At 31.4% G+C, this 19,238-nt stretch overlaps 2 protein-coding genes across 2 annotated transcripts; one reads left to right on the forward strand and one right to left on the reverse strand.

The window, feature by feature from the left end:
- Positions 1-3,782, forward strand: LOC119687026 (eukaryotic translation elongation factor 2). Its single transcript, XM_038101167.1, has 6 exons — positions 1-85; positions 406-519; positions 579-679; positions 742-1,269; positions 1,560-2,256; positions 2,315-3,782. Exons 1-6 carry the CDS (start codon positions 83-85, stop codon positions 3,404-3,406), a joined length of 2,535 nt encoding a protein of 844 aa, XP_037957095.1. The 5' UTR covers positions 1-82; the 3' UTR covers positions 3,407-3,782.
- Positions 3,783-11,433: 7,651 nt separating this feature from the next.
- On the reverse strand, positions 11,434-16,437 carry LOC119688399 (tubulin glycylase 3A). The gene is made up of 3 exons (XM_038103078.1): positions 15,207-16,437; positions 12,774-13,286; positions 11,434-12,718 (listed from the first exon to the last, which is right to left on the reverse strand). The coding sequence occupies exons 1-3, from the start codon at positions 16,435-16,437 to the stop codon at positions 11,595-11,597; spliced, it is 2,868 nt and encodes a 955-aa protein (XP_037959006.1). The 3' UTR covers positions 11,434-11,594.
- Between the last annotated feature and the right edge of the window lie 2,801 nt (positions 16,438-19,238).

The raw sequence follows: 19,238 nt of genomic DNA on the forward strand, positions 1-19,238 counted from the left end.
ACATCGTTCTTTTTTGTCAAATACGCCACAGCAGGCGCGTAGTCTTTTTAAAGTTGGTCAAGAAAATCGTTAAACATCGAAAATGGTAAGCTACGAAAATTAAATAAAATATGTAAATAATCAACAAAAAATTCTGGGAATTGAAAATATTATAATATTTAATATAAAGAACGTATTTAAAGTGATTATATTAAAAATAAAAATATCGTGATGAAATTCAGAGTGACATTATTTACTGTTGTGACTTAAGTACTCACAATTGCATATAAGCTATATGGTGTTGAAATGGTATAAAGGATATATGTGCACCAAATGTATACTTAATTAATATAATAATAAATATTTATTAATTTAATAAAAAAAAAATATACTCGACTAAATTAAAAATGGAATTTTCTCTTTTAGGTCAACTTCACTGTCGATGAGATCCGTGGCTTGATGGACAAGAAACGGAATATCCGTAATATGTCCGTCATTGCTCATGTCGATCATGGTAAATCTACTTTAACCGATTCTTTGGTAAGCATGCAAATAAAATATTTAATTTTTTTCGTGTATTTATACGAATGATTTTTCAGGTATCAAAAGCTGGTATTATTGCTGGAGCCAAAGCAGGTGAAACTCGTTTCACTGATACACGTAAAGATGAGCAGGAGCGTTGCATTACTATTAAATCAACGTAAGAATGTTTTGTTATATTTTTGTAAATATGTGGTTTAAAAAAAGGATTTAATATTACAGCGCTATTTCCATGTACTTCGAAGTTGAGGACAAAGATTTGGTTTTCATTACAACCCCTGATCAACGTGAGAAAGATTGCAAAGGTTTCTTGATAAACTTGATTGACTCACCTGGACACGTCGATTTCTCGTCTGAGGTAACAGCAGCTTTGCGTGTAACTGACGGTGCCTTGGTTGTTGTCGATTGTGTGTCTGGTGTATGTGTACAAACTGAGACTGTATTGCGCCAAGCAATTGCTGAACGTATCAAGCCAATTCTGTTCATGAACAAAATGGATCGCGCATTGCTCGAACTCCAACTGGACGCTGAAGAACTTTATCAAACGTTTCAACGTATTGTAGAAAACGTGAACGTTATTATTGCAACATACAACGACGATGGCGGTCCAATGGGCGAAGTGAGGGTAGATCCCTCTAAAGGTTCTGTTGGCTTCGGCTCAGGTCTACACGGTTGGGCGTTCACACTCAAACAATTCTCTGAAATGTACTCTGAAAAGTTTAAAATCGATGTGGTGAAACTAATGAACAGGTAAGTCAGATCGAATCGAATCGAATCTATTTCTTGAATTGCTTTTAGCACAATTTGTGTTGCACATAAGGTTCATGTCCCATCACTTTGTGATAAATGTGAGCCTGATGAACGTGCAATTAGTGCACTTCAATAAAAGCAGAATAAATCCCAATTCTATATATTTGAAACGCTGCTCAGCGACCTCTTTCCTAATGTCTGATATGAGCACGCTAAGAATATCGTAGAAACAATCGTTATAATATTAAAATTAATTAGAAAGGATGTATGAAAACGTGTATGATTTTCAGGTTGTGGGGCGAAAACTTCTTCAATGCTAAAACTAAGAAATGGCAAAAACAGAAAGAAGCAGATAACAAACGTTCTTTCTGCATGTATATTTTGGATCCAATTTATAAAGTTTTTGATGCTATAATGAATTACAAAAAGGAAGAAGTTCCAACTTTATTGGAAAAGATTGGTGTTGCATTAAAACACGAAGATAAGGACAAAGATGGTAAAGCACTTCTTAAAGTAGTCATGCGTACCTGGTTGCCCGCTGGTGAAGCTTTACTTCAAATGATAGCCATTCATTTGCCTTCACCTGTTGTAGCCCAAAAGTATCGTATGGAAATGTTGTACGAAGGACCTCATGATGATGAAGCCGCAGTTGCTGTTAAAAATTGTGATCCAGACGGTCCTCTCATGATGTACATTTCAAAAATGGTACCGACATCTGATAAAGGTCGTTTTTATGCTTTCGGTCGTGTTTTCTCTGGTAAAGTTGCTACAGGACAGAAGTGCCGTATTATGGGACCAAACTATGTTCCCGGAAAGAAAGAAGATCTTTATGAAAAAGCTATTCAGCGTACTATTTTGATGATGGGTCGCTATGTTGAGGCTATTGAAGATGTACCTTCTGGTAATATTTGCGGTCTTGTTGGTGTAGATCAATTCTTGGTGAAAACAGGTACCATTACCACATTCAAGGATGCACATAACATGAAGGTATAATTTGTAAAAGTGATAAGTGAAAGCTTGGATTTAATTTATTGTTTAATTATAGGTGATGAAGTTCTCTGTATCTCCTGTTGTGCGTGTTGCAGTAGAGCCTAAAAATCCAGCTGACTTGCCAAAACTAGTAGAAGGTCTTAAACGTTTAGCTAAGTCCGATCCTATGGTACAGTGTATTATTGAAGAATCTGGCGAACACATCATTGCTGGTGCCGGTGAATTGCATTTAGAAATTTGCTTGAAAGATTTAGAAGAAGATCATGCCTGTATCCCACTTAAGAAATCAGATCCCGTTGTATCATATCGTGAAACCGTTTTTGAAGAATCCAACCAAATGTGCTTATCTAAATCACCAAACAAACATAACCGTTTGATTATGAAAGCTATGCCTATGCCCGATGGTTTACCAGAAGATATTGATAATGGAGACGTTAGCTCAAAGGATGATTTCAAAGTGCGTGCTCGTTATTTGGCTGAGAAATACGATTATGATGTAACTGAAGCTCGTAAGATTTGGTGCTTTGGACCTGATGGTACAGGCCCCAACTTTATCTTGGATTGTACTAAATCTGTGCAATATCTAAATGAAATTAAAGATTCAGTTGTTGCTGGTTTCCAATGGGCAACAAAAGAAGGTATCATGGCTGAAGAAAATATGCGAGGTGTACGTTTCAACATTTATGATGTGACATTACACGCTGACGCTATCCATCGTGGTGGTGGCCAAATCATTCCAACAGCACGTCGTTGTTTATATGCTGCAGCTATTACTGCATCACCTCGCATTATGGAACCTGTGTACTTATGTGAAATTCAATGTCCTGAAGTAGCTGTTGGTGGCATCTACGGTGTACTTAATAGGCGTCGTGGACATGTATTCGAAGAATCACAAGTTGTAGGAACACCTATGTTCGTTGTTAAAGCATATTTACCCGTAAACGAATCCTTCGGATTCACAGCTGATTTACGTTCTAACACTGGCGGTCAAGCCTTCCCACAATGTGTGTTTGATCACTGGCAAGTACTTCCAGGCGATCCATCTGAACCATCAAGCAAGCCTTATACAATCGTGCAGGATACACGCAAACGCAAAGGTCTTAAGGAAGGTCTACCTGATTTAACTCAATACCTTGATAAGTTGTAATCAGGATTAAAGGAAACAGTGTTTTATAGCACATCGCAAAATTATGATATACAAACAAACAATTAATACATTTAATTAACTGAGATAATTTAATTAAAAACAATAAAATGTAAATATTTTTTACATTTAAAGCAATTATATCATAAATATTTGTTTAAATGGGGTCACAAGAAACATAATCGCATACATATATACTACTAATTAATGGCATGTGCATTTTTCGAACAAAATAATTATTGAGGAACTTTTAGATTTTCTATTTTTTCTACTATTATTTTTGAAGTTAAGTTATTTTGTAGCTACACTTTCTGTTAAATTGTAAAAACACTTAAAATCCAATATCAGTTGTTTTTTTATACATACATAGAAATATTTGTTTCATATTGTATATCATCTATTATTTAGTTTAAATTTATAATGAAAAGTTACAAATTATGGGATATTTTTTTTTTTTATTATTTTAAATGCAATGATCATCCAAGCTAGACTATTTTTTATTGAAAATTTTTAATATTGAAAAGTTAAGTTAATTAAAAAATTGAGTAAAAGGTATAATAATTATATGTATATTTAAAAGTGTATTTATCCGTCTATTCACTAAGTAAAAGAATTTAAAAATCGCTATTGATTGGTACGAATGTATTACGCCGCCTTTAAATAAATTATGTTAACCAATCGGAAGGCTTTTATTTTGTATATAATGAAAGAAATTTAAGTAGGAACAGTAGACTTATCGTTATCGTAAATAATTTAATTCATAAATAGGGGCAGTAAGAAAGGTTTCCTTGAGTCTCCATAACAGCACGACTTAAATTTAAAGGTCTTCACTAGGTCTTAAACTCAATAACTAGAAAATGATTTATATCGGGTAAGGATTTGGTGTGTGGTGTGGTAGATATACTTACATCTATAGATATACTTATAACCGATATAGGTTAAGGAATTGGCTGCTGGGCTAGACTTGTTAAATAATTTTTGCAGATCATAATTAGGCTATGGGGAATCCTTGATTTGTTGCATCGCCGCATCAAGAAATTGTCTATAAACGTGCTGGTAAAATAGATTATCCTACCTAAATCTGATAAAAATGATTTCATCAGACTGTTTTATTGCATAATTTCATCAGATTGTTTTATTGCATAATTTCATCAGATTGTTTTATTGCATAATTTCATCAGATTGTTTTATTAAAAATTTCATCAAATTATTTAAATTAAATATTTCATAAGATTGTTTTATTAAACAATTTCGTCACATTGTCTTTTTAAATGATTTCACCAGATTGTCAAATTGCAGTAATTATGCAAGTATTTTGCTCAGACCGTATATTGCGCATTGATAGATAAATGGCTTACTTTATCAATTTTACCAGGCCAAAGTGCTATCGCCAGTATTTAGTATTATTTAGTATAGAAAAATAAATTGCATACAAAATTATTAATAAATAATAATTTTTTATTGCAAATTTTATTTGAAATAAAAGTGTAAGCCAAGAAGACGTTAGATCTATGCTTTAATTTTCCTTTATGTTGACGAATGGTTGATATAACCAAGGGTGTGACAATTGGTCATTATTTATTTATTATTAAAGTCTTGCTAGATTTCGAGTCAAACAGTTGATTTCGAGCTGTCTCTTATACTGAGCATAGGCTATATATTAGTAGTTTCAATTGACTTCTTTGCAAAACGATGTCCCTGATAGGGCTGATACTGCTGTAGTTTCTACTTTTGTATGTTTGCCTTGATTGCACTTAAAGTTGAACGTCTTCATGTAGAGCAAAATCGCCGTCTGAGGCTGTTGCCTTGGCGATTATATTGTAGGGCCATATTTCGTATAGAGGTCTAGAACCTTTTCTACTCCAAATATCAATATTTATATCTTTCATATTTGTTCTGGACCATAGCTACTCGTTGGTGATAGTATTTAGCCAGAAGATACGGAGAATACTGTGAAGACATCGGTTGACAAAGCTGCGTAGTTTTTGTTGCACTCTTTATATTACAAATCACGCTTCGCAGCCATAGAGAAGAACTGACAGAACACAAGAGTTGAATATGGTGACTTTCGTCTTTGTGCGGAAAAATTTAGATGACCATATTTTATTCATTCGAGGAAATACACCAAATGCTTTCTTAGTTCTTGCAACTACATCAGCAACAGTGCCTCCATGAGATATTACAACTCTTCCTAAATATTGGGACTCTTTGACACATTCTACCTGTGCGCCATTACGATTTAATGGTTGATTCGCATTTCATTTGTTTTGACAGCGTTATGGCCTTTTAATGGCCAACCTTCGAGGATTCATAGGCAAGAATTTGTCTTGATTGTCGCTTCGTCTATTGGTTAATTCACATTTATTATCTGCTTAATCTAATGGCAAGATTTAGAGGATGTCAGATAATACAACGAGGTTTGTTTTGTGTTGTTCGTCTCGTAACAGCATCTATGACAAATGAGAAGGGTAAGTCATTGAAGAGAAGAGCAATTTAATATAAATCTTTTAAATAGTACAACGTTTAAATACGTTATACTATACTATTGGTAGTATTGTTTGTTTGAAATATTTAACTTGTACCCCCATCTTCTCCCCTATAAGTATTTAATGAAGTTATTTAGTTTTTATTTGTTGACTATCTCGTCATCTGTAAACCCAGTTCTTCTTAGGCTTTGAGTGTCAGCGGTCGCATTTATTAACAATAAGCTTATTTCCACATAATTTTTAATTTAAATCTTCAATACTACAAATAATACTTATTAACTATTACTTAATAATACTTATAACTAATCATAAAATGTAACATTTAACTTTTTATATTCAACTTCATGATTTTACATTAAACTACAATCTATACAGCATTCAAAAAGCGTCTCACGATATGATATTTACTATCGCTATGTAAAGCTCTCTCGATCGCACAGAGTGTATCAATTCACCGATAATTCAAAGTCCTATCCAGGTACGAATATTCCTTAACCATGAGAGTTATTTCTGTTCAATACCTCTGCGACCCTCTATACGGCTTTGAAATATAAGTTGCAATACATTGTATTCGGATGCACGCATTAAGTGTCCCAAGTATGCTTTTTTTCTTTCTTGCTGCATTCTCCAGAGCACTTCTACATTGGTAACTCTATCAGTCAAAGGTATTTTCAATAGAGGGTGAAAAAACTACATATCGAAAGCCTCCAATTTATTTATTACAGTTGTTTTAAAGTCCAAGTTTCTATTCCATAGAGTAAGACTGACCACAGGTAAAATTTCATATATCCCATTCTAAGCAGTAGACTAAATTCTGCATTTTATACTTGATTCCTTAATTTAAAAAAATAAGGTTATGAGAAATAAATTATATATTAATAATATATAAGCGAATAAAACATAAGACAGTTCATCCTTAACTGCTTTGACGTCATCATATCAAGAAGATTCGTCTTCTGATTCTGAAATAATGGATTTACAAGAAAATTTATCCGTCCAAACTGAGAGCACACAGTCCGATATTAATAAAACTTCTATCAGGAAAAAATTTATCACTCCAAAGTTATGGCAGCTTTAGACAGATGATAGTTAATTATGAGAAATTCTGCATTTATTATTGAAGCTACTATTGAGGTACTTGGATACAACACTGACGAATTTCCCATACGCAAGTCCTCCATTCAAAGAATTCGTACGAAAAACGAAAAGAGCGTGCAAAATTATAAAAGTCGATTTCCAAAACGAGGTACCAGATACTGTAACTGTCCATTGGGATAGGATGTAGGGGCATTTCATTCTCCTCATGCCCACTGAATGTGTGTATTGTATACATTTATGGTATTTGTTGCCCTAATTTTTTGCGGAGAAAGTTCGCTGTTTGCCAGGCCCGACTTCAATGTTTTTCATGTATTCTTAAATTAAACGTTGCTTTTTCTTTAATTCTGCATATTATCGGTTTTATTGACGGTGTATTCTGGGCGTATTGTCTTACCCGACACTTCAGATATTATTTTATCTAAAATACTGGCGTTTTGCGTTATTGTCGCGTTAATTTTTTAATGAAAGGCCGTTACTGAGGCCCCTAAAATAAACTATCAAATGATAACTTGCGGGAATAGTGTCCAAGAGGGATAGAAAACAAAGAACGGCACTACAACAACAAAAATATACATGGAATTTTTTTGGAGAAAGTCACAGTGAAGTTTTTTGAAGTGTTGCAATTATTGAGGAGTAAAGAAGTGAGGAGTAAAGAGTTGCACTTACCGAGAACATACAACATTGAAATAAATATTTGATAGAAACCTCAATCACAAGTGTGTTTTATTTACATATGCTTTTGGAACAATAAAATGGTTACCCTGTATTTGTTTTTTTTAAGTAAATTTGACTCAAATATTTTGATTTCGATCTCACAACGGTGTATAGTATATATAGTTATTTCACAAAAAGTTTTTGATACTTTTCTTCACTTATATTATATACATACTATATATACTCACATATATCGTTTGATATTCATTCCCATACACCTGGATGATCAATTATTCGTCTATAGTCTCATACTTTCCTATTTCTGAATTCATTTTTAATAACATCAATCCATCTTTATAATATATATATTTTTTATTTATAATCTTAAATTATATTATTAATGAATTGAATGAGCACATATGGTCAGACGCAAGTGGCTCATTCAGTTTATCGGCCATAGCAGGAACAGAAATGCATTCTCAGTAACAAATTTACCTCACCATGTGCATATATAATATATATATGCGAGATTAGTAAATTTTTAATAATTAAAAACATAAATATGGTTCAAATTTTTTTATTAGATTTATTTTTATAATATAGTCAACCAATACAACACAATTAACAACAATGAAATTTCTTGGATTAATACATAGGTACGTATGTTATAGTATATGTTATAGTCCATTGGCAAAACAATTTTCTCTCAATGGCTTTGTAAACCTAAATGCTTTTTACACAGACTTATTCAAAATTTATAAACAAAACATTCTAAGTTTTAAATTATGTGGCAGTTAGTTGGTAAGAATTCGTTTTAAATATTTTGTTCAAAAAGTATCAGGAATTTGTTATTTAAATCACGTCCACTTCGGTTATCAGAAATAATTATTTTTTCAAGATATGTTGTTTAAATTTTTATTGCCTTTATGCGATGAAAAAATATTACACTATTTGTTACAATAGATTATCTTAATTCTGAACCATATAGCTCTTGGGCAATCTCATCTATACATTTATTGTCTAGCTGTCCTCTGCTTCGGATTTTTCCACATTATCTGCATGCTTTTAGGGGGTAAGTTATATCGACTCTTAGTTTGTTTTCTTTTATAATTGTCAACATATCCGGATAGTCATAACACGAGTATGTTAGTTCGTGATTATATATTGTTGATATTGTAGCCCATAATAACTCAGGAAGCAAGCATGTTTAGGGATGGCAAGATTTATACGAAAGTAGTAGAAGGTATTGTATAGAACTTCTCTATGATAAATATAATAAAAATTTAGGTGAGAATAATTAAATCTAAATTGGTTTAATGGGTGTGAACTATAATTAAATAGTGCGCAAATTAGTATGTATGTTAAAACAGTCCAATAGGACAATATTATAGGGATCATAACTGTAGTTGGGGTACACATTCTTGTCAAACGTATTTATTCGCGCTGGGTATATTGGAAAGTAAAGTTTTTCATAAGATCTTTGGTCCTCTACGAATTGGCGACGACTACAACATACGAATGAACAACGAGCTGTATGAGCTTTATTACGACGTTGACATAGGTATTTCAGCGAGTTAACATTCTTCGGCTTCGTGATCTTGGTCATGTCGTGAGAATGGCTAAAGATACTTCGGCGAAAAATGTGTTTAAAGAAGTAATTGGCGGAAGAAGACGTACGAAACTGGAAAAGGAGTGCACACAGCAGAGACATCTAGGGAGACATGGCCAAATAGGTAAGTAAGTAATTTACACGTAAGAAATAACTGTTTAGCACGTGAGTAAATTCACACTTTAATTAGGTCAGCCCAGTTTTTAACGCAAGTGAGATATTTTTCAAGCGAAATTTTTATGTGAACTCCACTGTAATGGCAACCATTGTTTCAAGGAAGAATTAGATCAATGGGTGGCAGGCACGAAAAAAGAAGTTTCTTTTGACTATAACCCCATTTGATTCCAAGAATATTTCTGTTTGATTGCTAGATTGATTAACTTCCGGAACCACACGTTTACACAGATAACTAAACGTCGCTCGCCTTTCCCTCCAATAGTAAGAAAGTATGTATATGTTGTCAGGTTCAGTTGTCGTGTGTTGCTCCAAAAACCTTAACTGATATCATCCAGCTATCTGATAATAATTTAATTAATAATTATTAATGAGAAAACATTATTCGTATTTCACTTACTTCCTAAAATTTAAGTGTTAAATTCCCTGTATGTTGGGCAATCTCATCTATACATCTTTGTCTTAGATGGTCTCTGCTCTAACTATCGCCATATCGCCATATTACCATATCATGATTTTTTGCATGTTAGTAATATATGTAACTTATTTTTCTTGAGTTTTATGCTAGCTTTCGTAGGTATATAAAAGATATGCATATTTTAGGAACTGTGTGGGAAGATCCTTTATGGTTTTGTTAAGAACATTGATTTTGATGTGTTCTAATTGTGCAAAGAAGCAGTACATGCAGTAGTTATTCTTTAGTTAATTTCATGGATTATTTCATCTGAATAATCAGTAGGATATAGTGGTCTCCTATATTAGCATTTAACTCACATTACATATGTGATTCGAAATGGATTTAAAAATTGTTGAGATTCATATTTTGTTTATTTTTGTTTGTTATAAACGTTATTGTAACGCATTATTACAAATGACTAGATGTGGATGCCAAAAGGGATTAACAATATTAGAAGTAGCGCTTGGAATATGTGACCAGAAACAAAACACAAAAACACATAATTTCATAAACCCTAAATTCCTGATACTTTTTAAACAATGGATATTGTTCTTCATTCTAATATATTTGAAATTTTCTTTTTCATTTGTTGTTGCGAAAATAACGTGTTTATAATATTAATTTATTTTATAGAGCGAAAAGTTAAAATACATTAAAAATTTCAGATACTTTTTTAAGAGATGATAATGATGAATATTTCAATATAACATTTATTAAATTGAAGAATTGAAATATCAAATTTATTGCTTAAGGAATTTGTATCTCTAGTATCTCAAGTTTTTGTTAAAAGAATTTGTGTCTCAATAATCAGTTAGGGAATATATTGAATATTATTTACATACATCCGGCATCCAATCTCAACGAACTGTCTATATTAACTATTAGAAAACTCATATGGCATTTATAATTTCAGACGTTTTTATAAATATTCAAGCTTCATTTCTAAAAAATTGTGATTCTTTAAATTGCATTTCTTTAATACTAGAAAAATTTATGGGCGATCGTCAAACAATTTAAGAATGCTGTATATACAGCAAAAATTTTTTTAAATGGATGGATGTTCTCATAAAAGGGCGACTCTCTAAATCGCGTTATACTTATAGTCTCCAGTTTCAGTTAAATTCTTTTAAATGAATTGTATTCCTAGCCTGGCAGAATTATCCCATCGGCATCCACTGAAGAGAATTTGCACTATATGTTATATATTAAGTGGGGCTTCAAAATTCTTCATCACTACGTTACAAACATTTTAACAATCTTTATATACAAAATATGTGTGAAAATAAAAAAAGAATATTATTATATTTAAAAAAATATATTATATTCTTAAAAAAAATATTAATTCAAAAAAAATATATATTATATTCAAAAAAAAAATATTATATTCAAAAAAAAAATATATTATATTCAAAAAAAAATATTATATTCAAAAAAATAAAAAATTATATTAAAAAAACAAAAAAAAAATATATTAAAAAAAAAAAAATATAATAATATAAAAAATATCTCAAACATAAGCGAAAGTTGAAAAATAATAAAATAAGTACTGTTCGGTTTATAGAACTCTCCTGAAACCTGGGAAATATGAAAGCCGAGCAAAATTGATGATTTAAAAAGATATTCGTTCGTAAGATCATAGGTTTAACGGAGAACTTAATCTATTTAAGAATTTATCTTAAAATATTGGAAAAGTGTCTTCACTATGAAAAGTATTTAAACATTTTTGCGGAGTTTCTGGTTGAATTTTTTTGAACTTCCATACTGTCTTATGGTTACTTCGCGATTTTTTGCATTTAAACTACTGTCGGTAGTATGACAATAAATGGAGTTTTGTGTATCTGGTTTAGCTTTTTTCGAATCCTTCATATAACTTATCGAGATTAAACTTTTTGATTTATTCATCATCAAAGCAGACTTGCGACAGTTATAAGAATTTTCCAAACATGATAAATTATATAGACGATAATTTTTGTCATTAGAGATGACATGATTTTGTGGTTCCTGGTGCAAAATCTTAGACACAACATTTTGATCCTTTTTGCCGTTTTTTAACAACTCCAATGCCTGACTATCTTGATGTTTTAATTCTTTAGCTAAATCGTAATGTTTAGTATCTACTTTAGATAGCCCATGTGGCTTATGCGTATTTTGTATAGAATGTTTTTTCGAAAACTGTTCAATATTATTTTCTTTGTTTTTTTCATGTGGATATTTTTTTATATAAAGCTTAAAATCCTTATCTTTATTGTAGTTGTTGTAATTAAGACGTGGACCACAACTACCATAACGTTTCATGGTAACATTAACTGGGTCATTCTTAGAAGGACATACCTTTAAGATGTTAGGATGACATTTTGATAAGTTTGTATAAGATCTTTTAAGGACCACACTTGTGTGAAGCGATTTTAGTAAATTAGGACACGCAGTCGTTGAAGTGGGGCCGTGGTAAATATTTTGTTTCGCATTTGTTGAAATACTTCTATATTGGTATTGGTGAACATTTCCGACAATACCGCCATTAAAGAGACCACGAGAGTTACCTGAAACTTCTCCCATGTTCTTTTCTACAATTTCTGTTGCATTGAACATCGGCATTTCTTTGTGTACGTGTGAAATAGAGGACGTTTTTTGTCTGTGAGTAGTCATGACATTAAAGAGACGATGTTCCTTACGTTGGTGATAACTAGCTTGACAATTATTAACTTTGGACATAACTTGTTTTCCTTTCACAAATAGATTCAGGCCCATATAAGCTGGAGTTGGAGGAATCATTTGTCTATATGCCAACTCAAAGTTGCCAACATCTGTTTTAGCATCTAAACGCCGATCGATTACAACTTAAAGAAAAATGTTATTCATTTTTAATATGTGATATTGAAATTAATTACGAACCTTTAATCACATCTTCTAGACACTGTGGACACATGCGAGCAGTAACACTTGTTGTTGCACTTAAGTCTGGACTTGAGTTGATTTCAATTAACCATGGATAAAAATTTTCACATATCATAAAATCAGCTCCGAAAAGTTCAAATGTATTAGAACGCCTATCCATATTCTCCTGCGAGGCAAGCATTGTTCCAACAATAGCTTTCCTCATACCTGGATATATACGACTTAACCACATGTCATATTTTCCAATTTGTCGCAAATATGCTTGAAATGAATAACAATCCCACATATTTTCATTTGGTAATCGTTTGTCCCGTTTCCCTATGCCATATTTCTTCTGTATCGCATAATTGGTTAGATGAACTGATTCATGGTAATTCGATAGATTGTATTCTTGCGAACTAAAACGAAGATAGCTCTCCTTGTACATCCAAATTATTAGTGGCTGCACATTGGTTATCAGAAACCACTGTCGTATATCGAATTTTGTGTTATGAATTGTTAGAGGTTTCTCTGGAATGTAAAACATATAAATATAATGAAGTATTTTTTTTTTAAAAATTGGGAGCATAATACTATACAATTTTAAATGATATATAGAAGATATATCCGTCTGTCCGTCCATTAAATCAGAAAATTCTATATTATGCTACCAAATTTTTAAATAATTAATTAGGTTAGCATTGATATCGGTTTCTCTCTTCAAGAGACGTTAGTCTGTTGTGATATCTCACAAGAAGTATAAATGCTATTAGAGTCACTCGAGATATGTTCCAGCTGGTAGAATTTCAAAACAGATATTATTTTTTACTATATCCTAGACTAGAATAGGTGATGTGAAATTATTTAATTACTTCCTCTTGACCTTCATCACCTTAGCTTCTGCGGAAACCATTAGAAGTAGCACGAAACAGATACGTAATACAACATCCATCTTCTTAGTTCGTCAAACACATTAAATTAATTATGAATTTTATTAAGAAAACTTTAGACTTTTAAAATGCATTTTTTTTATCAGGAAAATATAATAGTGAAATAGACTAACATTAATGAAAGAAATAGACTAACATCATATGATCAATAATATAATGGATCTCATCTGATTATTTCAAATAATAATTCAGTAAAAACTATGTTGAGCGGATAATCATAATCTACCAATTTTTTCGTTCACAATGGAATCTCCGAGTTTTATTTCTTCCAAAATAAATTTTATTGTCAAAAAACTTTTCATACGAGAACAGTTTTCGAACAACAGAAGGTCCGTTAACAAAGTTTCTACTATACAATGTAAATGGCAAAAGAAATGTGTGTTATATATATCTATATCTATAAACTAAGAGTATACAAAGACTTAAAGAGACTACAAATCTTAGCAGTTATACCCAAGATATAATAAATATTTAATTCTTTGATAACCAAACCTGTTATTATTACGTTATAATGGACAAATAATCAATAGATTATAATATTCAATAGTCGTAAATATGTAATTAAACTATGTAAGCTAAATTAATTTAAATTAATTTAATATCTTATCTGCCAGTCTTTCGTTTGTAATACTAGCTGTATGCCATACATATTGAATGGATGCTTTATTTTATTTATTTATTTATGTAGGCGATTCTTAGGAATTATACGTAAAGCATAGCACATACTTTTTAGAAGATATATGTATATTAATCAAACAAATTACTTTTTGCAAGAGTGACTTGGGCCAGATACACAAATACACTTATTTATGAGACGGCTCATAACTGCTATTCGGCTTTCATCGTTTTTAAGAAAGGCGAGAAAGCAGATTTTCTCAGAAATAATGGAACTACTACCCGAGGCAAAACAACACAAAATTGAAAAAATATTTATAAGTTGTCTACACATATATAGTATTGACATATAGTACGTGCGTTCAACTTCTTGGGATAGCGATTATAATCTATACACATAATTTTTAAGAAAAATTTATAGACTAAAATTTTGTTTTGACATCTAGATAAGTTATATATCTGTTGCATTTAATTCGCCAACTATATTGTGAGGGCAAATTTTTATCATAGCTATGCGCATTCCTGACATTACTATATACCACAAATATCACAACAACTAAGACTCTACATATTGTAAGAATTTTATCACTGTCATGCTTTCTTGTGAAATGAATATTAACCATGACTGAAATGTATGAAAATATTTTTTCCTCCCGAACACACTTTGTTTTAATTTCAAAAGATCATCAGATCATGCTATGTATGATACTGTTTCATTCAGAAACTCGTATAGGTTCGCTGAGTCGACCACACATTTATATTAATACAATGGCCCATACAACCTATGTGGCTCTTAATTTCTTAGATTTTCTGTTTTCATCCATAACATATATAATGTTTGTCACAGACTTTCATTTTTTATTATTTTCTATATAATCACACTCACCAATGTATTTTTGAACAACATAACGACTTTTTGAAGCAATCGGTGGATTTACAACAGTTAAAATTTTTTTTAAATTATCCAATAACTGTATGCCTCTACCTCGGCATTTATTAGCTGGCTTAACAATCCATAAATTTTGCCAACCATCTAACGAATATTGTGGCCAATATGATTTTATAGTATCTAATATATGATTCGCAGTTTTTAAAACTGTGTCACAATCATGATGATCGTCTATACAAATTGCCATACTTTCATTTGCCACTTGGTAATGCTGATAGAGAAACAGATCCCATTCATGATCCCATATCTTTGGAGAATTTTCAAAATCAATATCACAATGCTGACAACACTCAATAAATTCTGTACACCGTTTAAAAGCGAATTCAACAGCAGAATATGGAATCTTTCCCGAAGTTGAAAACAATTTCTTGACAGCATTTAATTCATATTTCTCAGTTATAATTCGAATAAAGGCAATGCACGCAGTCAATTTATAATTCTCAACAAATTCACTTAATTCCTCAGGATTCCATACATTAAAACAGCGTGGAAAATACATTTCAGCAATATTCTCTTCGTAAAACCAATGAAAATCCTTCAATTGGTTACATAAGCCCTCCTTAGATGTAAATGGCGCACGATGAAATTTATTAATAGTCATAGTAGGATTCTTAGCCTGATCTATGTAATCACATTTCTCCTTACGATTAGTCCACAGAAAGTCAATTGGCATATGCTCCAAAAACCGTGACATAATATTACGCTCACATTTATTTATATATTGACTACGAGTCTCTCCAGCTTTTCGTTTTGGTAATCCTTGCGAAAGGTCTTCATAAGATATTTGGCATATGCCCGTTGGAAAATGTTTTCGATGCATATCTAACTTTTCTACCCATCCACGACAAATCAGAGCGTTTCGCACCGATTGAAAACAGCCCCGAATGGTAAAAGTTTTATTTTGCTTCATTGCTTCTAACGCTTTTCGACGAAGCTCATTAATTCGGTCAGTAGTAATCCATGAGCGTCGATGGCCGTAGCCATTTAAAGGAACACATGCTGATTCCTTCGAAATATTTTTTGATTTCAAAGTGGAATTGTCCGTTACTTCTTTGCTTAAAGTTGTGTTTTTCGTTTCTGCGTTAAGATCTGAATTAATAATAACAAAATCTTCCCGTTCTCCTTTAGCCACTTCATTAGTATTCGCATCTTCAACTTTATTGTGCATATCCTAGTTGACCGAGTAACAAATGAAACGGTATATGCACAAGGCTTAACTTAATTTACTACTGATTCAATTCGATTCCCTATGCTTCAATCAACCTTATCCACACACATATCTATTAAATTTATTTATTTTGCTTATGCAAGCCCACCGACACACAAACGCCTGCTCCAATGCAATGCGCACTCGTTCAAAGTTAAGTTGAAACAAAAACTTTTCGCTGCACGAAAGAAAAATTTGCAACCTACTTTTCCAAACATACTTACTTAGAAGTTTTTGCTTAGTTTTTGGGACCTATGTATCCGTAAGACATACATCTACTTGTGTACACGTCTATAGTACTTTATCACGTTATGTCTGTAAGCATGCAATGTGTTTGGTAGGCATTCTCTGAAAACAAGCATACAGAATACAGAATGAAACCTATATTTACCATACTCATATGTATGTTGTGGACGTACACACATCCCAAAGACATAAAAAGTAAACCACTCTATAGTTTAATACATTTAGATACTAGGTTCTTAACTAAAAATAGCACATTTTTAGTTAAAAGCTTGATTTTATAACCTAGGGATAGTGATTATAATGTTATAATGTCAGTAACAAAGCATTATAGACCAATATGTATTTATTTGAATAATAAATAATTTATATAAAATTATTATCAAAACAGGGTGTTTCTTATCAAATGTCAGTGTAGACGTTAATTTCTTGATCCAAAGAAGTTTAGGTTGATAAAGTACATTGAGAAAAAAATTTAAACAAAATAAAATCAGAGAGCGATTACATGGTCTTACATGGTATTATTTTTAAAAATAGTGTTCTTAGTGGTTTTTGCAGAAAAAATCATTTATTTCAAATTTTGGAGAGTTTCCAGTTACCCAAACACGATGATTTGACAATGGATTTCGATCAATTTCAGTATTCAGAGAGAAGAACTTGTTGCATGACACTTTATCTGTTATCTGATAAAGTATATATGATATTTGTATAGCATAAAATATATAAATTTAATATAATATTAATAATATACTTTATAAGTTTGTATATTAGTACCTTTTTATATTAGACACAGTGTTCCTACAACAGTTCTTTAAATAAAACTACCTTCAGCTCCTTTTTATAAAAAAGACGCAAGTGTGTAATAAAATTAATATTGTCTTGGGTTTATGCAGGATGTGCATGTAAAACCATGCCTCAATCTCCTACTTAAAACTGAGTCTATAGTAATATTTGATAATAAAAAAAATTTCGTGGAGTTATTCATGCGGAGAGAAGGTTTAAAACTGGTATGCCTAGTTTGCACGGACTAAAAACAACCCCTCTCATGTACCAGACTATACATGATAGATCCTTAACGAAGGTATAGGCATGTGTTTGTCTAAGCAGTCAAGTACAGCAGTTGAAAACAGATATCCGATTAGTTTTCAATTAATTTGGTTTAACCGTCTATTTGGTCTTTTTTTTGTTTTAGCTTTGCTGGAGTTTTAATACTCTAGAGTGATTAGAGCAATGACAGAAAAAGAAAAAACTAGTTTTGATATTCTCGAAGGAAATTAGTGTATGTTAGAATGAAACAAGAAGAAAATTTTATGTTTACTGAAGTTCCCTAATTCTTTACATAAATAGGATTAATGACAGAAATAATATGATTTGACTAAGCCAAATAACCTAACCTAACCTATCGGAACTTAATTGATTATTTGTATAACTTTGTTTTGCTCATCATTTTTTAAAATTGAAATTTCTTCAAATGTGATTCCATCTGATCCGCTTCTAGACTACGTCCATGAATTTTATTATTAATATTGTTAATCACATATCATATCAATCATTCATTAATATAATATAATAAATTAATAAGATTTAATGAATCTTATAAGTTGAAGATGATTGAAGATGTTAAATCTTCAATGTGTAGAGTTTTCTGTGGCACCCTGTATGTAGCATAAAAATAAATGCGACTATGCTATTTGCGGAGCATTAAATTACTAATAAAACATTTATTAAAAATATAAAGTTAGCTTTGACTTTGCAGAAGCTTCAATATCTTTCACACATATGGCTGTTCGATTTGTAATCAATAATATTTATTTATAGATTATTAAATTTCTTTACAGCTATTAATAAAAAACTTTATTGACACTTAAATTAAGTTCAACTCATATACGTACATAAATAAGCTCATTCTCTCATCTACTCTCATTCTCTCTGACTGCAGCTGCTTCAATTCATACAAAGTTCCTCCAAAAAATCAGTTCAAACAGCAAAAATCACAGGTAATTAGGTGTACAGACATAGAGAGGATTATTAATGAATTCGTTTCATCATACTGATCAAGATGAGAAAACGTAGACGAAGCTACAAATAGCTAGATTTATATGATTTTATGGTATTAAATACAATATAAGAATCCCTTATTCCACCTAATTTTCACACTATATATTATGTATAAATACTATATCACCTTCCCAAAAGTTTATAAGGGGTTAAAAATATCAGGTTCAATATCCTTCTTGACTCCATAAGCTTGGGTGAATTCGTGAAGAATTTTTGTGCCTATATCTCTCAAATTTTCAGTGCATCTCTTACTACCATCCAATCAAAAACCACATCTTAGATTCGTACGTGATTAGTGGTCCTATAACAGTGTCATAATCGCTTAATTTTCACATTTGTGACAAAGATGATCTAAATATTATCTTTTTCACATTATCTTTTTCATTTTTTCTTATCATTTTATCAGTTTCGTTATTAAAATTTTATCTTAACATTCTTACTGTTGAACCACTTTTAATATC

This window comes from Teleopsis dalmanni, chromosome X, assembly GCF_002237135.1.
Source record: "Teleopsis dalmanni isolate 2A chromosome X, ASM223713v2, whole genome shotgun sequence".
NCBI lineage: Eukaryota > Metazoa > Arthropoda > Insecta > Diptera > Diopsidae > Teleopsis > Teleopsis dalmanni.